Source organism: Myxine glutinosa, chromosome 4 (genome assembly GCF_964187855.1).
Source record: "Myxine glutinosa chromosome 4, kmMyxGlut1.1, whole genome shotgun sequence".
Lineage (NCBI taxonomy): Eukaryota > Metazoa > Chordata > Myxini > Myxiniformes > Myxinidae > Myxine > Myxine glutinosa.
The window spans coordinates 128,815,844-128,842,710 of NC_136264.1; the positions used below are offsets into that span (position 1 = coordinate 128,815,844).

A 26,867-nucleotide genomic window follows, 5' to 3' on the forward strand; every position below is an offset into this window, starting at 1 on the left:
GCCATTGGGTGCCGAGGGGAGCGTGCGTGGGTCGGCCATTGTGCGCCCGAAATTCCCAGAACCAGCTGTCTGCATCGATGCACCACATTATGGACCACATGCCTGTGGCCGAGCACCACTTATGGACCCCATGGGTTGGGGCATGGCCCCTCTGCTGGAACCGGCCATGAGGGCCCGAAATCTTGCTGGCGGACCTTGGCCACAGGGCACCGATGCCCCACAGGTGAACCACACTAGTCGGCCCTGTGGGCCATAAATAAAATAAATAAAAATGGACACATTGGGTGCAAGTTTTAATACAAATAGGCCGCCAGTAAGCAAAGCAAAGGAATGACAACATCTGGAAGACCAAATAATATTAACCAGCAGAGGGAGCCAAAGAGCAAGAGATCACCTGCAGGGTTAGGGGTTGTTTGGTTATTTTCACTCTTGAACAATGGTGACTGCACCGATTGGTGCTTGGGTGCTTGTATTGGTGCGTTTTTGGGTGCGTTCATGGTGCGTCGATGCAGAGAAGACTGTCTCCCCCCCAGAAAGAACAATCACAGGTCCTGGGTTAGTTGTGTAAATAAAAATAGCGCCATTGTAAATAATGCTTCCCACCGTCAGTGTATAGTTTGAAGACCATTCCGCAATTCGGTTAACTGTGGGCGTAAGTCTGTTAGGCAGGGTGCAATGGAGCAGCGGGACACATTTATTTATGTTTTAAAACTGTCGCACTCAGGGTCAGGTTAAAAATAGAGGGAACTACACCTACGTGTCACACTAAAAATAAAAGTTGTAGGCCCGGGACGTGCCTAAGAGGAGGAGGGTGCAGTGTTGCGGAGATGAGGACTGTATTTTTTTGATTGTGTGCTGTATTATTATTATTATTGTTTATTCTGCGCCCCCCTACCTCCGGAGCTGTGTAAAGGTGAAAGGGCATCCCATAATTAGTCCACAAGCATACACGTCAGCCAAGTAATAGAATACCCCTGTTGATAGTTATCTCTTATTCTGTGTTCTAGGGTAAGGCTGTGTCTCCCATTAATTGAAGTACTCCATTGCACCAGTGAAAGAGAATAGATCCCCTTTCATTCCCATCCCCAAAATCTCCGTTTCCTTTTACATCCCCTTCCGTCATTGCCAAGCCTCGATTGCCCATATTACCTCCCCTCCAATAACCGCCATTGACCACGAGGCAGGGTCGGAGAAGAAAGGCGTGTCTCCACCTCGTCATAGAGGGGAAGAGGGGCGTGCCCGCCCGTCGTCATCAAGGGCGGAGCCAGAGGGTCGCATGACCAACCAGGGCCGAGGTGAGCACCCCGATGGGCGTGTCCTGAAGGCCGGCGGCTTAATCGCCGGAGGCGTTATAAAGGCGCGCACGCAGGAAGCAAGTGAGTCGGTTGCAAGAGAGAGAGTCGTGAGGAGTCAGTCAGTGGAGTCGGTGGTCAGTTGGTTGCGTTGGTTGCGGTGAGGAGTCGGTGGTGGTGGTCAGTTGGTTGCGTTGGTTGCGGTGAGGAGTCGGTGGTAAAGAGTGAACGAACGCACAAGAAAGAGTTGAGGGTTTGGACCAGACGCGTCAGACGAGGCCTGGCAAGGCACGCGACGTCCACAGCAGCCACAACAGCAGCGTGGGGCCTGAACGGCGGCTGCTAAACGCGCCGGTTGTGCTGCAGGACCCCCCTTGGACCTTCCTCTCCCTCCAGCCATCCACCTCCTGCCATTCCATCCTTCTTGTGTACGTGAGTTTGTTTTGTTTGTTCTGTCCCTGGGTATTTAATTAAGTCTGTAGGTAAGCTAATATTTGCACTGTGTCACCTGCGTCTTATGTGTTGTAAATAAACCTTGATTGCTCCTTTTTGCTTGTGTAAATAATAAATCCCATTACTCGTCTGTACGTCTTCTCGTTTTATTCCTTTTCCTCTTTGCATTTCGTCGTTTTAGTCTTTTCCCAGATTGGGCAGCTGCGGTGCGATACGGCCAAAGTTCTGGGTGAATCGGGTGAGTCGGGGATCCTGTAACGGTCGCGGTTGGACCATCCGCTCGGCTCATCATACCATCTAAACCGCGATCAGTAACAATATACTAGCTTGGATCGGCTCGCTCCGCTCGCCTCACCAAGCGTCGTTACTGAGGAACGGGCTTATTTTAGCTGAGGATAATGACTGTACCTGAGTTGCTGTGTTGTCATGATTTACACCGATCATAATACAAACAATTATTTTGCACAAATGTATTTGTTGTGTTTGTGATATTACATTTTTTTAGGCAATTTAGGTTGAAGATTTAGGTTGAATGTTTTTTTTTTTTCAAGAAAGAACCCCTCAGCACATACATAGGGGAGGGGTAGGTGCAGACTGGAAGTTTGGGACGATTACACCTCACCACCACGTAATTCAAAACACCTCACCACCAAGTAATTCAAAACACCTCACCACCAAGTAATTTAAAACACCTCACAGCCATAAAACACGTAATAAAAACACCTCACCACCACGAAATTAAAAACACCTCACAGCCATAAAACACGTAATAAAAACACCTCACAGCCATAAAACACATAATAAAAACACCTCACAGCCACGAAATTAAAAACACCTCACCACCACGTCATTTAAAAACACCTCACCACCAAGTAATTCAAAACACCTCACCACCACGTAATTCAAAACACCTAATCACCAACTAATTCAAAACACCTCACCACCACGTAATTAAAAACACCTCACCACCACGTAATTCAAAACACCTAATCACCAACTAATTCAAAACACCTCACCACCACGTAATTATAAATACCTCACCACCACGTAATTCAAAACACCTCACCACCATGTGATTTTAAAACACCTCACCACCATTTGATTTGAAAACACCTCCCCACCATGTCATTTAAAAACACTTCACCACCACATAATTCAAAATACCTCACCACCACGTGATTCAAAACCACCACAACGTTATTAAAAACACTTCACAACCACGGAAACAAAAGTTTGAGGGAGTCGTTAAGTGACAACACAGACACTGCCCAGATGTGTATATATATAGATAAATGACTGTACCCGAGTTGCCGTTTTGTCATGGTTTAAACCAATCATAATTCAAACAATTATTTTGCACAAATGTATTTGTAATATACGTGATATCACATTTTATAAACCATTGAAGTTGAAAAAAAAAAAAATTCCCGAAAAAAATCCAAAATAAATATATAAATAAATTGGAACATTTTTCAAAAAAAATACCCTTAGGACATACCGACGGGAGAGATATGTGCATTCCAGAAGTTTTGTACGATTTCACAAAAGTTTGAGAAAGTAGTTCAGTGACAACACAAGACAGGACAACACAACACAACACAGGACAGGACAGACACTGCACAGATATATATATAGATTTTTTTTTTTTTTTTACGGTGATGAACATGTGGAAGAATTCAGATGAAAAAATAAATAAATAAAAGGAGAGAGCATCAAAGTGTCTGATTGACATTAAGTACGTCACAACTCAAAAATTGTAAAACCACAGCATACTTGCACTGACAATGTGAGTTATTATCTGCTTTTCTTTAAAACTGTGATGACTGCTTTCCAAAACTGTCAATATTGATCTTTTTTTCAGGATTGGTAGAAACTTATTGAGACAAGCAAATTGTACAACAAAGATATATGCTGCAGGGGCGGATCCAGTATTTTAAAGACGGACGGACAGACGGTGCATGAAACTATAGCGCTGGGGGCAGGAGGGATAAAGGGGGGGGGGGGTTCTGGGGGTCCTCCCCCAGGAAATTTTTTTAAAATGATCGTCAGAAACGGCATTTCGTGCGTTCTTGGAAGTTTCTGCAGTTCCTTGTGTTCTTCCCTGGTCCAACAGTTCAGCAGATTCACACCGCCTGCACCCTCATCCTGGATCGAAGGGGGGAGTGCGCACCCCCTGCACCCCCCCGCCCCCTAGATCCGCCCCTGTGCTGTACTATAAGAGAGCCGTTTGTGTGTATGTATCTGTGTGTGTGTCACAGTTTTTCTAAGAGATGGATGAATGGATCTTCGTCAAACTTTCAGAGGTTCATCAGTGAATGCTGGGGAGTGTGTTGGGTAAATGTTTTTGAAAATTTGGAAAAAAAAGTTGCATTTGTTTGGATTTTTTTATTTATGTACATATATAGATATATACAGGTAATGTCTAAACCTTTGTAGCTATGTGAAAGATGATATTAAATGATCCTAACCCTATTCCTTAGTTGGTGTAGGGAAGTGTTTTAGGCCTCTACAAAGAAAGAGGAAAAAACAAAATTTGATTTCTTCAAAATGCCAACAAGATTAGAATAGCACCAAGCATGCTTGGTACCCCTGATAGTACTCTATAAATACATTAATATATTTTAATGCAATTTAAGACACTGCAATCTGTATTAATACTAATTTATTACCAGTAACCACTTGGATCGCTGTCGGCGTCTTCAATGAGCAATTTAACATGATGGTGTCATTCTCCATGCTCCTGTAAAAGATGGCACAAGTGGTTCTGTGTTATGCTCTGTGGTCTGTACATGACTGTAGTAAATGGTGTTCATGCTGGTGTTCAAAATTCTATAAATATACATCATTATTGACAATTCTCAGCCTGAGGAGATTAGTTGGTACCACCCCTTGGATGATATAAGAAGCAACAAGTAGTTGGATAAATTATTTATTGAGTCAGGGGAAAATATGCCATCAAAACCTTCAACTGCCCACATGATTGCGGAACTGGGGCAGCCATTTTAAAAGATCTTGCTTTGAATGGTGCCTGATGTTGAAAATGGCCTAGCAGGTGCACTCTTGTGCATCCCTCATCACCCGGAACAGTCAATGAAAAAGTTTTATATATTTTGTTAAATACAACCCCCCCACCACCCCCCCCCCCCCCCACGCCTCTCCGACCCACACTTCCTATGACCTGAATGGTTAACCAGACAGAATAATGAAACAAGTAATGATTTGCAAACTGAAACTTAATTTGTGAAGTTACACAAAAGTTCCATCCGAATTTTAAAGAAATGGTGCAAGGTTTTCAATATCATAATGTCAAAAATGTTGATAGGAAATGCATGTATGCTAGGCTGCCTGGGAGTAAGGCCTATTTATTGCTGGATCTCATGTTTTTTTCTGAAAAGGCATGGTGGTGGAGGCCCATACATTTGTTATGCTCATAACTAGTCATGGGCCAAGAAAATTGACGCAAGACATTTCAGCTTTTCATTTTTAAGAATTTTGTTAAAATGTCCAAAATAAAATTTCCACTTTGACATAATGGGGTATTTTGTGTTGATGAGTGATTAATTAATCTCAGTTTAATCCATTTTTTAAAATTCAGGCTGCAACGCAACCAAATGTGAAAAACGTCAAGGGGTGTGAATACTTTTAGAAGGCACTATATGTTTCATTTACTGAACAACATGTTAGCAAATCTAAATAAACCAATTGCTTTGTGAGATGTAGCATTGCACTGCTCATTTTATAATCCCTCATCCCTAATCATGACAGATAATAATACGTTTTATCAAATGAAGCTTGACAAAGATGTCTTCATCATGACAATTTCTGAACATCATTATAATCTCTAAAAATGTCTGATGCTTTGCTGGGGAGACAGAGCGAGAGAGTAAGATAAAGAGAGTGAAGTGATCGAGGCTATGCTATATCCTGTTTGGTTTTCGGTGAGATGGGGGTGCCATGCCATACAAGCACTGGAGTTTGCCACATGTGCAAAATCCTAGTAAACGCTTTCCACATGTGCAAGATCTTAGTCCAAACTTAAGCACGATGAAAGTATGGAAAATAACTTGTGAAATCGTTGTTTTAAATTACAGTATATAATATTAGATACAAATGGTATAGTTGGTTCTGTACATCATTTAATATTCAATAAATGGGGCACACCTGGCAGGCTTGGAGATAGAGGGATACATGGATATTTGCAGGAATGGTAGGTTGCAGAGGTATGAATGGGCGATTGTATGATTGTGATATCTGTGACAAGGTAAAAAAAAAAAGATATCCCTATGAAAGATGTCATGGAACCTATGAAAATGGATTACACTATGCAAGACAAAGCTGAGCTGGATAAAACCTACTCACTGGATGGAACTGAATAGACTAGAACCTCCTCACTGGATAGAACTGGGTAGACTGGATAGAACTGGGTAGACTGGATACAACTGGGAAGACTGGATAGAACTGGGTAGACTGGATAGAACTGGGTAGACTGGATACAACTGCATAGACTGGATATAACTGGATAGACGCTCCTGACTGGATATAACTGGGAAGACTGGATACCTACTGGACAGACTGGATAGGACTGGATAGAACCTCCTCACTGGATAGCATTGGATAGACTGGATAGAACTGGATATAACCTTTGAGGATAGAACCTCCCCACTAACTGCGAAGCACACCACGGATTACAATTTAAAACATTTGCTAAAATAAAACCCTTTAATTCCAGAATTTTGTTACACAAGAAACAAAAATACGCAATTAACCTATGATTCCAGAATTTTGTAAAACAAAAACAAAAATACACAATTAACCTATGATTCCAGAATTTTGTTACACAAAAATAAACAAACAATCAACAAAAAATCTGGTCTGGTTTTTCTCTCATCTCTGGAAAAGTCTGGAGTCTGGTCGTAGTCAATGTGTGGCCCTGAATGGATTTCTCTCATCTCCCCTTCCTGTTCAGGCTGGAGTTCCCCAAGGCAGTGTTCTGGGCCCTGTGCTTTTTCTGGTCTTCATCAATGATCTCTCCGACTCTCTGGAAAATCCTCTATCTCTTTGCTGATGACTCCACTCTCTGCCGCTCCATTCCTCATCCCTCAGATCGACAGTCTGCAGCCTCCTCACTCTCTGCAGACCTGGACAAAATCACAGACTGGTCAAACAAGTGCAACATGTCTTTCAATCCTGACAAGTCTCACTTTCACAATGTCACTCCGAAAAGACCGACTGGAAAACCTTCCCATTTACTTTCTCAACAATCCTCTCCAAGAAGTTCTGTCAATCAAGCTTTTGGGTCTCACTATCGGCCAAGATCTTTCCTGGGAAAACCACATTTCCAAGCTGGCCTCCAAAGTCAGTCGCCGACTAGGAATCATCCGTCATGTGAAATCCTTCCTTTCACGCCAACCACATACAAAGCTTTCATCAGCAGCTTGATGGAGTATTGCTCTCTCCTCTGGGCTGAAGCTCCTGCTTCATACCTAACTCGGATTCACGCTGCTGAAACCAAAGTTTTCAGAATCATTGAAAGCTCCTTCAAATCTCTCCCCTTTCCCCTTCCCTCCTAAACTCCCCCCACACCCCTCCCCTCCAAGACTCTCCCTCGCTCCTCCCCTCCTAGACTCCCCTCTCACCCCTCCTCCTCAAAGCGTCCTCCCCGCATCTTCCCCCTTCCAAATTTCACCTTCATCTCCCCCAACCTTCTGCCTCGCTCTTCCCCCTCCTCAAATAACACCTCACTGTGCCTCACCCAATCTCCATCAAACCTTTTGTCCGCCCCATTCTTCCCTTTCTCCAAGCTATTCTGAAATCTCTGAAATCTCTGACACACCTTCAACAGCTCTCCCTACCTCTTCCTCCTCTTCCACATCTTACCCTACCCCTCCCCCCCCTGTTCTGGACCCGATGCTCCCCCTTCCTCTTCATTAACGGTATGGACCTCAAACATCCGGGGCCTTCGCTCAAACTTGACTGATCTCTCCATGCAGGTTGCTTCTGACAAACCAGACGTGATCTGCTTAACAGAAACTTTCCTCCTTCATGATGTCTCTGATTCCTTGGTATCTCTCCCAGGTTACTCCCTCCTCCGGTATGATAGACCTGAGCCTCGTCCTGGAGGTGGGGTTGCTATCTTTATAAAAAAAACTCTCTTCCTCACTCGCCCTGCACTGCTCTCTCTCCACCTCACCCCCAGGAATACATTTGGCTGCTGCTTCCCCTTCGCTCCCACCTTTTGTTCATATGTGTGTTGTACCGTCCACCAAACAGTGATGACTCCATCTACATCTCGCTGTCTGATAATATGGACCAACTTCTATCTACCCATCCCAACTCTCTCTTCCTCATATGTGGTGATATCAATTGTCACCATGCCAGTTGGCTGGGTGTGGGTACCTCTCTCACCAGCCATGGCTCTTCAGCAAAGGACTTCTGCGACTCACTGGGACTGACACAATCTGTCAATTTCCCGACCCGGATCTCAGTCAACGGAGCATCTTCTCTTCTGGACTTGGTTATGACTAACTTCCCTGAAAATGTCTGCTTCTCTTCTTCTGCTCCAATCGGCTCATCTGATCATGTGCTTGCTTGTTAAAGTGGACATCTCTCGGACCATTCTCAGAGAGCCTCCTCAGCGTCGACGAGTCTGGCATTTCACTCAGGCCAACTGGCACGGTCTTCAAGCAGCCATCTATCATCTGGACTGGTCTCCCATCTCTACCGCTTCTGACATCAACTCATCCTGGGAATTCTTCCAAAGTAAATTGCTCTCTCTCATGCACAGATTTATCCCATCTCGTCTTCAGTTGTTATACCCTTCCTCCCGTCCATGGTACACGGAATCTTGTGGTGAGGCTGTTGCCCAGAAACAACTTGCTTTCGTCTCCTGGAAAGCAAATCCAACGGAAGGAAACCTCATTTCCTTTCACAAAGCCCGAAACAAGTGTGTGTCCACCCTCGGGAGAGCCAGGAAACAATATCTCTCCGTTCTCAAGAACGAACTCTGTTATCTGTCTCCCTCTTCCAAATCCTGGTGGCATCTGGTCAAATCTGTTTCTGGTGTTTGTTCCCCCTCCATCCCCTCCCTCACTTCGAATGGCTACATGGCTGACTCCGCACGTGAAAAAGCGGATTGCCTCAACTCTGTGTTTGCCTCTAAATCTTGTGTCCCAAACCCATCCCTCTCTGAACCCACCGTACCCAGTCGTACCCAGCTGCTCCTGGACTCTGTGGCCTTTCCTCCTGACAAGGTTGAAAAGTTTCTGTCAACCCTCAACTCTGATTCTGCAAATGGACCTGACGGCATCAGCCCATGGGTCCTAAAATCCTGTTCTTCCGCTCTTTCACTCCCTCTCTCTGTTCTCTTCACCCTATCTTTTGCTCAAGGTCATCTTCCATCTGCTTGGAAATCAGCCAACATCACTGCTTTGCACAAAAAAGGTGCAAAAACAGATCCGAGCAACTACAGACCAATCAGCCTTCTCCCAATTATCAGCAAAGTCATGGAATCCATCATTGATTCAGATATGAAATCTTTAATCTTCTCCAATGGCTTGATCTCTGTTCATCAATTTGGTTTCAGACCTGGTCACTCTACTCTGGACATGCTGCTTCTGCTTTCTCAACAATGGATGGAGGTCCTCAATGCCAAACAGGAAATTAGAGCTGTCTCCCTTGACATATCACATGCCTTCGATACGGTCTGGCACCCCGCTCTGCTCACCAAACTCTCCTCCTTTGGTATCCATGGAAATCTCCACGCATGGCTGGCGGACTTCCTCTCTAGTCATAGTCAACATGTGGCCCTGAATGGGTTTCTCTCATCTCCTCTTCCTGTTCAGGCTGGAGTTCCCCAAGGCAGTGTTCTGGCCCTGTGCTTTTTCTTGTCTTCATCAATGATCTCTCTGACTCTCTTGAAAATCCTCTCTATCTCTTTGCTGATGACTCTACTCTCTGTCGCTCCATTCCTCATCCCTCAGATCGGCAGTCTGCAGCCTCCTCACTCTCTGCAGACCTGGACAAAATCACAGAATGGGCAAACAAGAGGAACATGTCTTTCAATCCTGACAAATCTCACACTCTTATGATGTCTCTCCGAAAAGACCGACTGGACAACCCTCCCATCCACTTTCTGAATAATCCTCTCCAAGAAGTTCTGTCACTCAAGCTTTTGGGTCTCACTATCTGCCATGATCTTTCCTGGGAAAACCACATTTCAAATGTGGCCTCCAAAGCCAGTCGCCGACTGGGCATCCTCCGTCGTGCGAAGTCCTTCCTTGGCACACCTGAGCTCCTCACCATATACAAGGCTTTCATCCGCAGCTCAATGGAATACTGCTCTCCCCTCTGGGCTGGTGCTCCGGCCTCACAACTAGCTTGTCTTCACGCTGTTGAAACCAAAGCGTTCAGAATAATTGGAATCTCCTGCGATGAAGCTAACTCCAAGGGCCTTTCACTCACTCACCACATGCAGGTTGGTGGTCTTTCCGTCTTCTACCAGCTCCTCTCTGGCCTTGCCCCCCCCCCCACCCCAGCTCTCTCTGGGCTCTGTCCCCCAAATATTCCTGCAGGTCGCACACGATCTGCCTGCAACCCTATTATGGTTAAACTGCCAAAATCAAGACTCTCTGCTCACCTTCACTCCTTCATTCCTCTTTTCTCCCGCCTCTGGAACAAACTCCCTCACTCTCTTCAATCCCACTCCACCCTCCAGGTCTTTGAAACAGCTGTTCACCACCATCTCTTTTCTTCCCCCATCCAAAACCTGTTTTTTTTCTACCCCCGCTAATTTCACCCCAAATCCACTTTTTTGAAATACCAACTTCTGTCCTGGAAGTCCTTGGTGTCCTCGTGTTTTATACTTCTCCCACCCACCCCCCCCCCTTCCCACACCTCCTCCCCCCAAGCCCTCTCCCTCCCACACATCTCCCTGCTCTCAAATGTTATGTTTGTGTGCTTCCCCTTCTCTCCCCATCTTGTCTTCCGCTCCCTCTTTTTATATATCTTGTTTGTCTGGTTGATTTGTTTGTGAAATAAATGTTAGCTCTTTCACGACCCTCGATTCAGTATACAAAAAAAAAAGAAAAAAATAAATTGGAATCTCCTGCGATGAAGCTGATTCTGAAGGCCTTTCACTTGCTCACTGCAGGCAGGTTGGTGGTCTTTCTGTCTTCTACCGACTCCTCTCCGGCCTTGCCCCCCCCCCCCCAGCTCTCTCTGGGCTCTGTCCCCCAAATATCCCTGCAGGTCGCACATGATCTGCCAGCAACCCTCTTATGGTTAAACTGCCAAAATCTAGGCTCTCTGCTCACCTTCACTCTTTCATTCCTCTTTTCTCCTGCCTCTGGAACAAACACCCCCACCCCCTTCAATCCCACTCCTCCCTCCAGGTCTTTAAAACAGCTGTTCACCACCATCTCTTATCTTCCCCCATCCAAAACCTTGATCTTCTCTACCCCCACTAATTCACCCCAGATCCACTTTTTTGAAATTCCAAGTTCTTTCCTGGAAGTCCTTGCAGTGTCCATATGTTTTAAACCTCTCCCACCTCTCCCACCTCCCCCCAAGCCCTCTTCCTCCCACAGATCTCTTGATGCCCCTGCTCTCAAATATTGTGTTTGTGTCCTTCCCCCTCTCTCCCCATCCTGTCTGCCGCTCACCTTGGTTTTTTGTGTTTTGTGTGTCGGTTTGACTTTTTGTGTGATTAATGTTAGCTCTTTCACGAGCCTCGATCTTGTATACCAAAAAAAAAACAAAAAAAAAACAACCTATGATTCCAGAACTTTGTTACACTGAAACAAAAATAAACAACTAACATATGATTTCAGAATTTTGTTACACAAAATCAAAAATAAACAATTAACCTGTGATTCCAGAATTTTGTTCCACAAACACAAAATAAACAATTAACCGATGATTCTAGAATTTTGTTCACAAAAACAAAAATATACAATTAACCTATGATTCCAGAATTTTGTGACACAAAGAACAAAAATAAACAATTAACATATGATTTCAGAATTTTGTGACACAAAAACAAAAATAAACAATTAACATATGATTCCAGAATTTTGTTACACAAACACAAAATAAACAATTAACCCATGATTCCAGAATTTTGTTACACAAAAATAAAAATACACAATTAACCTATGATTCCAGAATTTTGTTACACAAAGAACAAAAATAAACAATTAACATATGATTTTAGAATTTTGTGACACAAAAAGAAAAATACACAATTAACCTATGATTCCAGAATTTTGTTACACAAAAACAAAAATACACAATTAATCTATGATTCCAGAATTTTGTTACACAAAAACAAAAATACACAATTAACAGATGATTCCAGAATTTTGTTACACAAAAACAAAATAAAGAATTAACCGATGATGATGGAATTTTGTTAAACAACAACAAAATACACAATTAACCTATGATTCCAGAATTTTGTTACACAAAAACAAAAATACACAATTAACAGATGATTCCAGAATTTTGTTACACAAAAACAAAATAAAGAATTAACCGATGATGATGGAATTTTGTTAAACAACAACAAAATACACAATTAACACACAATTTTGTTACAATTCTGGAATCCTCGTGTATATATATCCCGTATTGAGTCAGAACTTTTTCACACTTAGCCCCTCGCAGGAATTTGATTCCTGTTTATAAAAATTATATATATATATATATATATATATATATATATATATATATATTGTTACAGATACGACTTTGATGGTATGGTGGGCCGAGCGGGATGGCCGCCGTATCCGTACAAGTTACCCCGATTGCACCCGGGGTTGACTAATCGCGCTATGCTGGCTCAATAAGAAAAAGAAGACACCCGGCTGGATTACAATCACACAATACGACACCAAGGGTTCAGTTCTCAAGACCTCCGGAGGAGATTATATTAAGGCGGAAAAGGTTAGATTACAGGGACAAGAGGGAAACATAGGAAGGTGGGCACTTAGACACAACCTTATATTAACCCTAGACAGACCACAGATAAACGGGACAACGCTGACTCACACGGGATTTGATGGCAAGGAAAGCGGCAGTCGATGGCTCAGGTGCACCTGGCTCAGGGACAGAATCACGTACGGTGGTGTCCAGCAGATGCGGGGAGGTCGCTCAGCGCTCGTGGGTCGCGACTTTGGTGGAGATGCCGGGGAGGTCGCTCAGCGCTCGGGAGGGTGGCGTCTTGTCCTTCCAAGCTCGGGGCGCATCTCACGTCACGTCCGGCGCGGGGCCGCGTATATCCGGCGGGGAGTCACGCCCTCGCTCGTTAGCTCCGCCCCATATGGCATCGGCCCATGGCTTCTCATTGGGTGCGGGGGTTACTGGCTCCGCCCTTGACGAGGGGCCGACAGGGAGCCCCCTTCTGGGTAACCCCGTCGAGCACATGTTCAATGGCGGCCAACCGAGCCGGAGTGAGGACGCAAAGCCGCTGTTGTTGTGGTTGTTGTTGGAGCTTGAGATGATGGGAAGAGATGCGGGGAGGTATGGGAAGGTCCTAAACTCCTACTGGTGCCATATCATCACATTCTGGTGCAACGAAGAGTCATAATTAATGGAAACAAGTCCTTAACTGACATAGATTAAGAATAACTAGCAAGATGTCCTATAATTGTCTACGTGTGGTGCGGGGGACCTGGGCACGACATTTAATGGGGGAATGAAGGGGAAGATCGGCTCTAATGGGTGTTGTTTACAGACAATGGGACTAGGGAATGGGGTAAGGGGAGAGTTGGGGAGTATCGGAGAAAATAGGGGAATATTTACAAGCGGATATGGAGGCCAAATTCCATATTCGCAACATTGCACCCTTCTCTACCCTCGGGGCGTCCCGACCCGATAAATTTTTACCTACTTTAGTGTGGCACGCAATGTAGTTCCCTCTACTATTAACTCTACCCTGAGTGCGACAGTTTTATAGATATTCACAAATGAGTAAATATGTCCCCCTGCGACGTTGCACCCTTCTCCTCTCAGAAACACACCCACAGGATAACCGAATCCGGAAAGAATCCTCAAACTAAACATACAGCCGGTAGGGAGCATTATTTACAAGACTACGCTGATATTTACACTACGATCCAGGACCTGTCTTTGGAGGAACACATGCAGATGTTATGCATAGAGAGAGCGCGCTTGCCAACATCGATACACCAACCCACGAGTGCTCTGTGGCCGACGGCCTTTAATAACGTGCAGAGCACCCTTTCCGAGCATCAACAGCACCACCCCACCACCAATCGGTGCAGTCACCATTGTTCATTGGAATAAAAATAACTTCAACAACCCCTAACCCTGCAGGTGTCTCTTGCTCTTCTTGTGGTGCACTTGGTGTTTAACTAAAAGTGGTTCACCTGTATGGCATAGGTGCCACGTTGACCCATAGGTCCATCCCCGGGTGGTGCTTGGCCGCAAACGAACTGCGGTCCATTGTGGGTGGCCACAAACATTGCGGTCCATATGGTGTACCGATCCAGGCAGCGAACAGCGAAAGTGCAGGCCCACAACTGCGTCGCCAGCACCTCTCTCTCCTCTCTCTCTACCCCAAAGCCAGATCCTCGGAGGTGGGAGACAACAGAAGAAACAAGTGAGTAAGGTGGTAAGGGCGCAAAAGTGCACGCAATACAAGATGATGCACACTGGGGGCACATGGGAACCAGGTGAGACAGGTACGTTCCTATCGTACGCCCCCCCCCCACCAGGTAACCTACATGGCCCCTCCCTTACCCCTTACTGTATCCACACAACACAACACTACCCATAAACATCTACTTTACAAATCAACAAACATCCCTACTGTCTTCCCCGTTCCTCCCATATACCAAATTCGTCTTCTCTCCCTCCTAACCAATCAAATTTGCCATTTTCAACTCTCATCAAAATTTGCCATCTCCAACTCAACATCAAAATTTGCCATCACCAATTCATCATCAGTCCCTCCTAGGGAGGGAGAGATGGAATCACCCCAATGTCTCATCCACGTCGTGATGCGTCTCACAAATCCTCACAGCGATTCATCTCCTGCAACAAAACAAAGAAAACACAGGTGTGGAGTCATCATCATCACCACAGGTAAGTGGCTGCGTATGGTGCGACAGGTTCATCAATCCTAACTATCTCCTAAATGACTTTAACAACTTTACACTACCCGGGGTCTCTCTCCGGCCAAACCATTGGCCCTCTTACACTATGGGTTCTAAAAACCAATTCCCATTGGCCAAACTGTGGTGCTCTTCAATTTGGGGTCTCACTCCCCCGATTCATCTCCCGGTGCCCTCGTACAATTTCTGGGCTGTGGCGTGTACCTCTCCCAGTGGGTCTACCCACCTGCACACCTCCACCACTGCAGTTGCCTCCGAGCTTACCTGCTCCTTGCCCTAACCTAACTACCTGGGGAAGGCCCTCTGGCACTCTCCCCACTCGGTGCCCTCTCTGGCACTGGGCTGCCCGATCCACACCCGGGATCCTCAGGCACCCACTCACAACTACCGGCTCCCAGAGCCCACCTGCGGCCTCACCTGGCCGACATCCTCACAGTGGTGGAGTGCCCAACCAACTACACACACTAACAGGCTACACGCCCAGCCATTTCCACAACACTAATGCACCCATCCACAACACCATTCTGCAACCGCACCACAAATGCCAATATCCAACCACAATTTACCTGCACCCTCTACCTAACACTTACACTACCCGCCCCGGGTACTCGTGAAAGGGGTCCACTCTTCCCCCATCCACACCTTCGCACCATGCACACCACTCCGTACCACTTACTCCAACTCTCTCCACACACCTGTACCTGCACACCTGTGCTCTCACACCTGGTGCCACCTGCACCCTTCTCTCCCCAAGCGCATTCGCGCTGATCCACACACTCACTACTCACACACTGCTCCACACACCTGTCCAGTTGCACACCTGTGCAATCACACCTGTTCAATTCTCACAAACACGGCATCATCTCAGCTAACTACTCCCTTCTGAAACTTGCGCTTCCCAGTCGTCCCTTTAAACTATTGCGCTCCCTCGTCATTATAATCCACACTAATCTGCCTGCGTCCCCACTACAGGTATCAGTCACTAACTAACCTTAACGTTACCTAAGGTCATCTTCGCTAGATCCCTACACACCATATCCTAACCCACCCGGGCTAGTTTTCACTGCCCTACACCCCATAATCTATTGCTCCTTTGCCCCACTATGGGAAGGATGGTGGATTTGCCATCCCACCACATCGGGGGTCTCTCACTACCAATTTTGCACATCAAATTTCAACAAATCAAAAATTTGGCCAATCACTGCCCATCATCTGCCAATCACTACTGCCAATCCCTTGCCAATCATCAAATTTTGCTTTTCTCTAATTTTGGGTCCAAAACACTAACCTCATCACCCAGTCGACTCACTAATACCTCTCGGTGCACCAATCCCTGTCCAAAGCCCGGCTTCGTGAAGCCAAGCAATGGATGCTGGTTGTTTTGTGCCGGCGGCTGGATGCGTCCGGCATTCGGGGCAGGGACGGGGGCTTACCCGTGCCGAGATCCCACGCACCATCTCGGCACGGAGCCATCCAATGTCCCGCTCTCGACCTGCCGGCACGTCTCACCAAAAAGTGGTCGCCATGACGACCCTTTCTATCGGGCTGCCAGCTCCGCCTAGTGGAGCACGGACGCGGCCGTTCAAAGCGAGGCCCGGCACGCACCGAGGGCCCGATTCGGCTATAAGTCGTTCTACACTCTACCCCGTCTAACGTCGATGCTTCACCTGGACGCTTACACCCCGCAGCCCGTTCCTTGCTCACACCTCCAGCCGTGCCCATGCTCCTCGTACCTTTCCTTACACACCCAGGTACCCTCATTCCACTCACAGCCTTGGTCACACACCTGACCACCGAACACTTTGGCACACATTCGTTGCTCGCACACCTCACCAAAACACCTCTTCGCGCCCCCTCCTCGGTCACCTCCTCTGTGACAATCACAGGTGTGCCCTCATTCGCACACCCACTCACGTGCCTCACCACCAACTCCAGCGTGCATTCCCACTCACGCTCTACCATTCCAGGTGTGCATCCTTCCATCCCAGGTGTACATCCTCGTTCACCTGTCACAACTAACTCACGCTCCATGTCACTCCCACTACTTTCACCTCCATTCTTGACAGCGCACTCACCCTTACTCTTGACAGCGCACTCTTTCCTCATGCACCTGTCCGTCACACACCTTCCTCGCGCACACTCTCCCGTTACACCCTCTGTAACACTCACCACAGGTGGACACTCTTCCTTACTTCTGACAGCGCACTCTTTCCTCATGCACCTGTCCGTCACACACCTTCCTCGCGCACACTCTCCCGTTACACCCTCTGTAACACTCACCACAGGTGGACACTCTTCCTTACTTCTGACAGCGCACTCTTTCCTCACACACCCCAGAGTCGGACTTTCTCGCACACCTCCTCTTTCGCACACCAGACCTGTCACACACCTCACCAACGGCCTTTCACGAACACCCGGGTCTATCTCGACCCCCAAGCCTCTTAAATCACCTGGCGCATCATACGCACGACCATATTGGTCACCACTTACACCGGGTCCTCTTTCTCTTCGCTTCTCCTCCATCACCTGCGAATCCCTCATCCGGTTAATGAGCACATCATCACGATCCGAACACAGACTTTGGACCAATTCTTTTACTTCCTCCTTTATCTCTTTCTTATCCTCTCTCCGTCGCTTCTTAATTTCGCTCACCCCTTCTTCCACTTCCTCTAATTTTTGCTTCATCTCCTTCATCTCTTCGTGCGCCCCTTTAAGTTCTTCCTCTAACTCCACTTTATTTTTTTCTATGTGCTCCCGCACCTCCCGCTCTTTAACCTCCATTACCTCTACCACCTTGTCCATTTTCCTCGTCAGGTCCTCATGTACCGTCTGGCACTCTTTTTTAATTACCCCTACGTCCTTTTTCATCTCCTTCTGTGTCGATTTTAAACCCTCTATTACCGCTGTGTTCTTCTTTACCTGGTCCCCCAGCTCCTTTTGTCCCACTGTCAGTTGTTCTACTCCCAGCGTCAACTCCTCTATACCACCTTGCAATTTTACAGTCCCCTTTCTCACCTCTTTCTCCATGCGCTCCTTACAGTGCCTCACCTCCTCGCGCACTCCTCCGACCTCCTCACTCACTCCTCTTCTGATCTCCTCTCCCATCACTTGCATCTCCTGCCCAGATGCCACCCTCATCTGCTCCATTTCCTCCCTGTGAGCATCCAGTTTGGTTTCTACCCCCATTCTGACCCCCTCTATCTGCTGCTCCATTTGTTTAACTTCCCTTTCCGCTTGGTCCCTCATGTCCCTCAATTTGCCTTCCATACTGTTTTCTAACCCCTCTAACCCTTTTTGCATCCCTTCCATTTGATTCTCTTGAGCGGCCATTCTGTTTTCTACCCCCATTAACCCATTTCTCACCTCTTTTATCCCGTTGTCTAACCCCTCAAAATTATTGTCTAACTTCCCAAATTTCTTGTCTAACTCCTCAAAATTATTGTCTAACTTCCCAAATTTCTTGTCTAACTCCTCAAAATTATTGTCTAACTTCCCAAATTTCTTGTCTAACTCCTCAAAATTATTGTCTAACTTCCCAAATTTCTTGTCTAACCCCTCACCAGTACCCCTCGCTTCGTCCCTCATTACCCCCATTTGGCCCTCTAATCGCTCACCCTGAGCATCCATCCGGTTCCCCATTACCCCCATTTGGCCCTCTATTCGTTCCATAAGGGCCCTCATTTGCAACATAAAAAGGTTCGGATCCACCAGGGGCGCTGCCACGGTCACGGGCGCGGTGACCAGCGAGGCGCCATTTTGCGCGTCTGCTACCCTCGCTGCTTCGCTCTCCTCACGTCCCTCAATTTGGTCCTGGACCGACCCTGCCTCACTCTCCCCTACCGGACCCCAGCCGTCTTGATCCGCCATAGCGCGACTTGCAAAATTCGAGTTTCGTAAAACAAAACAAATTTCGGCCGCTCCAAATTTTGACCAAATTTTTTTTTTTCCTCTATTCGTTTTTTTTTTCCTTCAAAATTTGGTCGGGCCTCGAATCTCACTCCCGACACCAATTGTTACAGATACGACTTTGATGGTATGGTGGGCCGAGCGGGATGGCCGCCGTATCCGTACAAGTTACCCCGATTGCACCCGGGGTTGACTAATCGCGCTATGCTGGCTCAATAAGAAAAAGAAGACACCCGGCTGGATTACAATCACACAATACGACACCAAGGGTTCAGTTCTCAAGACCTCCGGAGGAGATTATATTAAGGCGGAAAAGGTTAGATTACAGGGACAAGAGGGAAACATAGGAAGGTGGGCACTTAGACACAACCTTATATTAACCCTAGACAGACCACAGATAAACGGGACAACGCTGACTCACACGGGATTTGATGGCAAGGAAAGCGGCAGTCGATGGCTCAGGTGCACCTGGCTCAGGGACAGAATCACGTACGGTGGTGTCCAGCAGATGCGGGGAGGTCGCTCAGCGCTCGTGGGTCGCGACTTTGGTGGAGATGCCGGGGAGGTCGCTCAGCGCTCGGGAGGGTGGCGTCTTGTCCTTCCAAGCTCGGGGCGCATCTCACGTCACGTCCGGCGCGGGGCCGCGTATATCCGGCGGGGAGTCACGCCCTCGCTCGTTAGCTCCGCCCCATATGGCATCGGCCCATGGCTTCTCATTGGGTGCGGGGGTTACTGGCTCCGCCCTTGACGAGGGGCCGACAGGGAGCCCCCTTCTGGGTAACCCCGTCGAGCACATGTTCAATGGCGGCCAACCGAGCCGGAGTGAGGACGCAAAGCCGCTGTTGTTGTGGTTGTTGTTGGAGCTTGAGATGATGGGAAGAGATGCGGGGAGGTATGGGAAGGTCCTAAACTCCTACTGGTGCCATATCATCACATTCTGGTGCAACGAAGAGTCATAATTAATGGAAACAAGTCCTTAACTGACATAGATTAAGAATAACTAGCAAGATGTCCTATAATTGTCTACGTGTGGTGCGGGGGACCTGGGCACGACATTTAATGGGGGAATGAAGGGGAAGATCGGCTCTAATGGGTGTTGTTTACAGACAATGGGACTAGGGAATGGGGTAAGGGGAGAGTTGGGGAGTATCGGAGAAAATAGGGGAATATTTACAAGCGGATATGGAGGCCAAATTCCATATTCGCAACAATATATATACACAAAGAATTAAGTTAAGCACCCCCCCGTTTTTTTACAACCTCGCACATTACAAGTTTGTTGTCGTCAAAACAGTGTAATATACCCATGATATTGCTATATTTTCTGGAGAAGTGATATTATGGTCACATAAAAACATAACAATCATGCCGTTTTCAATATTTTATTTTGAATAATTTAAGGTGAAATTTTTTGGGAATTTTAGGCATATTTTCACCTCAATTTAAGTATGGAGCTATAGGTCCATCACGGACAGTGTGGATGACGTTTATGTTTTCTAACGTACAGTCATTGTTCTGAGAAGACCTCTAGCGATCTTTGCGTCAATAACGTGTGTAGGACCCACGTGATCGGATGGAGCAAGGTGCTGTGACAACCATCCCCTGGCCTGCGTACAGTCCTGACCTGAACCCCCTCGAGCACGTTTGGGACATGTTGGGACGACAAATTGCGAAGATGGTCCCTCCAATAGCCAATCTGGATGAATTGGAACGTGCATTACATCGGGAATGGAACAACCTGCCACAGCAACGCATACGACGGCTTACAGGGTCTATGAGACGTAGGGTTGAGTCAGTGATCCGATCACGTGGGTCCTACACACGTTATTGACGCAAAGATCGCTAGAGGTCTTCTCAGAACAATGACTGTACGTTAGAAAACATAAACGTCATCCACACTGTCCGTGATGGACCTATAGCTCCATACTTAAATTGAGGTGAAAATATGCCTAAAATTCCCAAAAATTTTCACCTTAAATTATTCAGAATAAAATATTGAAAACGGCATGATTGTTATGTTTTTATGTGACCATAATATCACTTCTCCAGAAAATATAGCAATATCATGGGTATATTACACTGTTTTGACGACAACAAACTTGTAATGTGCGAGGTTGTAAAAAAACGGGGGGGGTGCTTAACTTAATTCTTTGTGTATATATATCTATCTATCTATAATTCCAGTAATCTCTGTGTGTTTGTTTGTTTGTCTGTGACCGCTGTTTCTCGACAACCACGGGTCCGATATACTTTAAACTTGCCAGGTATATTGCTGGGGACCCGAGGATGTGCCTTTTCAAGGTTTCATATTAATCGGACAATTACTTACCGAGCTATGTCCAAAAAACGATTCAACCAATCAGAGAGCAGCGAGCTATCGCGTGTGCCGAACGTGGCGAACACACTCTGCCTCGGACGGCACATTTGAGAGCGTATTCATTTATTTCACGTTGGAAAACTATGTTGCCGTTAAACTATGTTTTAAAACTAATTAAAACTACTATCTATAATTCCACGGGTCCGATAAAAAACACCGTACTCGCAAGCCGTTCGCTTTGGACCAAACCATTTCATGTAAATAGAGGGGGGGGATTGTCACCGTACTCGCAAGCCGTTCGCTTTGGACCAAACCATTTCATGTAAATAGAGGGGGGGGGGATATAATTTTAGATATATATATAGTACGGGCATGCCCTAGTATATATAACTGTAAGAAATAGTAGAAACTCCAAAGTACGAGCAGGGCGTCTCATTTGTATTGAATATATAATCGTTAGATTAAATAAGACGCGGACGTAGCTTCAGGACGTCGATCTTTAATTGTCGACCAAGCTTTCGACCAACAAAGGTCTTCTTCTGAGTCAGCCCCAAGTTGTTACTTCACTTCCGTTGAACTTGGGGCTGACTCAGAAGAAGACCTTTGTTGGTCGAAAGCTTGGTCGACAATTAAAGATCGACGTCCTGAAGCTACGTCCGCGTCTTATTTAATCTAACGATTATATATATATATATATATATACATACACACACACAACAACAACAACAACAACAACAGGCATTTTAAGGCCATTTTCCCTGCAAGAGCGGGGGTTAGCCTTGCGGTCCCCATGACAATCTTCTCCATTTTGCCCTATTTTCTGCATCTCCCCTTGTTAACCCCCTTGCCCGCATTTCTTCTTCGACCATCTTTAGCCAAGTCTTTCTCGGTATTCCCCGTCCTCTACTTCCTTCTACATTCATTTCCATCACTCTTTTCAACCAGTCACTTTCATCCTTCCTCAACACATGACTAAACCATCTCAACCTGTTTCTCTTCACAGCATCCATCACAGGCTCTATTCCAATAATCTTTCGCAAATCATCATTTGTCTTCCTCTCTCTCAACGATACTCCAGACATCCACCGAACCATTCGCATTTCCACCCTTTCCAGCCTTCGTTGCTGCTCTACGTTCATTACCCATGTCTCACTCCCATAAATCATAACACTTCTCACACATGCAGCATACACCTTTCCCTTCAGCTTCAATGACACTCCCCTCCTCGTCAGCACACCACTCAGTTCCCGAAACTTCTTCCATGCACATCTCACTCGAGCAACCGTTGCAGAGTCTGATCCACCTTCTCCATTCAGCATGTCTCCAAGGTAACAAAATGTTTTCACACCTTCCAGCTTCACACCATCTCCAAGATCCAACTCAACATTTCCTCCATCTGCAGCTCCCTCTGTGCACACCTTACACTTGAATGTAGCTGCCATACTGGTTAATGACCCTCTCAAACCACTACATTTTTGATGAACCCACTCAGCGCACATTGTACATTGAATGGAATTCACTCTGACACCCTTCCTGCACACAGCACACGGCCACTTCCCAGTTCTTTCCACCTCACCACATGCTTTACCACTTGCCATCACCTTCGTTTTTCCGATATTCACCTTCATACCTTTTGTCTCCATACATTCCTTCCACTTGTTCATCTTCTCCTTCAGTCCATCCATACTTTCTGCAATCAACACCAGATCATCTGCATACAACAACTCCCAAGGTAAACCCTCCTTTACGTTCTGAGCCAGCACCTCAATCACAGCTACAAATAGTAGTGGACTTAGTACCGACGCCTGATGCACTCCCACCTTCACCTCAAACTCGCCACTGTTCCCGTCCTTCGTCCTTACAGCTGTGCACGCTCTTTTGTACATTGCCATCACTACTCTGATCAACCATTCCTCCACTCCTAACTTCCTCAATGCCCATGTCACAACTTCACGTGGAACCCTATTGAATGCTTTCTCCAGATCAACAAACCCAAGAAACAACTTCTTCCTCTTCTCCATATACTTCTCCTGCAACTGCCTCACAATAAAAAGTGCGTCTGTCGTTCCTCTTCCTGGCATAAATCCAAACTGCATTTCGTCAATTTTCACTTTCTTCCTTATCCTCCTCTCCAACACCCTTTCCAATACCTTCATTCCATGCTCCAATAACTTTATCGCTCGATACGAGCCACAGTCCAGAGGGTCACCTTTCCCCTTGTATAGAGGGACGAGGGTACTCAGTTCCCAAACCACTGGAATGCGGCCTTCTTTCACCACCAGATTACAGATCTCTGTCATTCACTTCACACCCCAACTTCCTGCTGCCTTCAACATATCTCCCACAACTCCCGTCGGCCCTCCCGCTTTTCTACTCTTCAATGCTTTTATCGCTTCCTCAACTTCCTTCTCGGTTATCTTCTCTGCCGGTCCTAAAACTGGGTTACTCTCTACGTTGCCATCCCATTCATTCTCTGCATTCAACAGTATTTCCATATATCTTTTCCATCTTCCTTCAATTCCATCTGGGTCCACAACGATTTGTCCCACTTCATCCTTCAAGCAACTCACCCCCATCACATCACACCTCTCTTTCGCTATCTGCTTTGCAATCCTGAATACCGCTCTCTGACCCTCTTCCGAATCCAAGCGTTCTCCGAACATTTTCCTACATGCCTCCTGCGCCTTTGCTACCTCTTTCTTTGCAGCCTTCTTGCCTGCCGTAAAACTTTCATGCTCTGCCTTTTCTGCCCCTATACCCTTCGCCTTCTGCCACTCCTTGAACTTCTTCCTCTTCTCGTCAATCTTCTTTCCAACTTCATCATCCCACCACCATGTTTCCGAGTGCCTCGGTGGTACTTTTTTCCATCCACATACCTCACCAACGGCTCCCAACAGACTATCTTCCTTGACATCCAACCACTTTCAAGCTCAACCACATCATCCTCCACCATACTCAGCCTCTCTTTTAATTCCTCCCTCACTGTCATCTCTTTCAACCTCCACACCTTCATTCTCGGTTGGTACTTCACCCGCCGAGCTCTCCTCGCACCTTTCACCCTTATGTCGCAGACAACCAAGTGGTGCTGTGAAACAGCCTCCTCCCCCGGGATCACCTTTGTGTCCCGGAGGTGCCCCCTATCTCGCCTACGCACCATCAGGTAGTCAACGGTTGACGTCGACCCACCTGACGTGTATGTAACAAGCTTATTATCCTCTTTCTGGAACTGAGTATTACAAATCAACAAATCAGCTCCATCAGGAAACTCCAAAATCTATAATATATATAGATTATATAATCTATAATCAAAAATATAATATATATATATATATATATTGGGTTCATAACCCCATTCATATATATATATAAACAAAGACACACTTTATACATCCCTCACATGTGAATGGAGGGAGTAATTGATTGATTAGAGCTGATGGGTTATAAATATGACAGCTGATTGGTTATATTGGGTGGTTTGCCATTGCCTTTCCAGTAGTAATTAGAGAAGGGATTTCTAATTTGGCCAGGGTGCCGGCGATGGCTCGCCTACTCTTCGTGAAGGATACCGTGGAATCTTTAACGTTGGACTGAAGGTGTGGAAAGACTTGATGTCACAAGCTTGTGTAACTGGAAGAGTCCTTGCTTTGTTTATGTGCAGGTTGACGTTTTGTTGTTGCTTGCGCGCCATTCAATATCGGAATCGATCATTTTGGGGGAAGCAACACATGCATTCAACTCAACACGAAATGCTTCTTGCAGTTTTCTAATTTTTACAGATTCATTATAATATATATCATTATATTTTGAATATCGATAGGCTTGACCAGGCAGTACCAAATACAGTATTTGTATTTAATATCTGTTTATAGATCGAATTCCATCGATTCAATTGTCGATGCAGCGATGTGTTCGTTGTGTGAATAGAGCGTGTTATTTACAAATCAAATTCGTGTTAATGGAAGATACAAGGAAGCCTCGAGTAAGAATAACAAGGAATTACATACAAGGAAAGAGCGCGGAGAGTTCATTTCAATGGAATTGTGTTCATAACCCCATTCATAAATTCGTTTTGTCGGACAAAGTTGAACTACAACCGTTAAAGCCTTCATGTACAAAGCAGCTCTGTCCGCGTGTCCTTCATTTGATGTACATCGTTGTTTGTCCAACTGCAGTGTCCAAACCATCCGTTCCTCATAGCTCGGTAGAACACCATTCGACCTGTCAGTCCGTCCGCGAGTGTCTAACTCCATGCACAAACACTGTATATCAAGGTGTCTGCATGCATTCTGTCCACAGAAACTTGAAACGTAATACCCGAGCCGTCGAGTTCGCGCTGATGTCCCCACCACGTGACCAGAACTGAACACACCTGGAGAGCAGGAGCTGGGACGGAGAGTTCAGCAACGAGAGGAATCCCCGGTCAACAACTGAGAAAAGATCGTCCGTCTTAAGCGTCACGCCTCTTCTTCTTCCTGGCCCAAGTTACTCCTCATCCTCCCCTTCATCTTCTTAATCCCCGAAATACGTCCAATCTCCGCTCGCTGAAGTCTCTTGTTTGCTGTGTTGCGTCCCGCCGACATTAGAGGATGAGCGACGATGCCGAGGAGACACCCGACTACCTCGAGCCGGCGGGGGGGGGGGGCGGGGGGTGAGGGGTGGGGGGAGGGTGCTGGTCGAGGGAAGGGAGGTGGCCATGGGTGAGGGGTGGGAGATTTGGGGGCGTTCTCTCCAAATCTGGTGTTGGGGGCGTTCCCTCCAAATTCTGTTCTGTGGTGGGTAGGGGCGTTTTAAAAGCTGGAATTGTTTATTTTCCCTGATACTTATTTGTTTGTTTTTAAAATCCATGATGGACTTTTAAAATATTTACCTATAGACTATAGACTATAGAAAATAAAAATAAAATAAAATTTAAAATATTTTAAAATATTAAAATATCTAAAATACTTTTAAAATAAAATATTAATGGTATTGCATTTATAAGTCCGTTTGTCTGTCTGTTTGTTTGTCCGCACAGAATAAATATGATTTTCTCTGCAACCGTTGGTCCAATTGACAGGAAATTTTCACCATAGGTGCAACTCCACCTGTATAATGTTTAATGATAATTATGACGTCATATGTCACATGGTATGGGAACAATTTTGGGAAAACAGAACACATTTGCAGCTCCATATCTCCGAAAGTGCTGCGTATAAATAATTGAGACATGGCTCATTGTAAATAAGCATAAGATATTGTTCCGTTTGTGGGGGGTAGGTAAAAAGATCCCATAGGAAAGGTAGGATTGTATAATTATAGCATGGACCGTGGACGCGTAGGAGAAATGTCGATGTACTTAAGTAGGGAAACTGTAGCTTAAGATTGTTTATGTGTCTTCACACAAAGGGGTGAAGCAGTGATAATTAGTTAGGGATTAAGGTTAAGTTTTTCCCCAGTATGTAATTTTCCCTTGTAATTTGCCCTAACCTTTTACATTCACAAGGTCGGCCATGAAATCCCCATTAAACAACATTTACAGCTGCAAACTTTTTTGCCAAGTAACAAACAAACGGACCTAAATGCAATACCCTCTCCTCTGGTGAGGGTAATTAATACAATAGCATGAATATAACTTCAGGTAAATTTTATGAACTATCTTGAGCTAAATGAAGAGCATGCCTTCTCAGGTTGGTATGATCTCCACGGAACACGAGGTTGCGCCTTGCGACCCACCGGTTGAGGATCTTTGCCATCGAGGTTGCCGAAGATGATCTGAAAAAGTGAAAC

At 45.9% G+C, this 26,867-nt stretch overlaps 1 protein-coding gene across 2 annotated transcripts in view; it reads right to left on the bottom strand.

Moving 5' to 3' along the window:
* LOC137418712 (organic solute transporter subunit alpha) overlaps nt 1–25,800 on the bottom strand; it is a 122,697-nt gene extending 96,897 nt beyond the window's left edge. Inside the window, exons 1-3 of one of the 2 annotated variants that reach the window (XM_068104815.2) lie at nt 25,471–25,725; nt 5,907–5,996; nt 4,415–4,485 (exon numbers count right to left, since the gene is read on the bottom strand). In XM_068104815.2, coding sequence (XP_067960916.2) covers nt 4,415–4,485; nt 5,907–5,935 — 100 coding nt within the window. In that variant the 5' untranslated portion in view covers nt 5,936–5,996; nt 25,471–25,725. Of the gene's footprint in view, nt 1–4,414; nt 4,486–5,906; nt 5,997–25,470 lie in introns of both variants that reach the window. The other variant, XM_068104816.2, reaches the window with a different exon arrangement.
* Between the last annotated feature and the right edge of the window lie 1,067 nt (nt 25,801–26,867).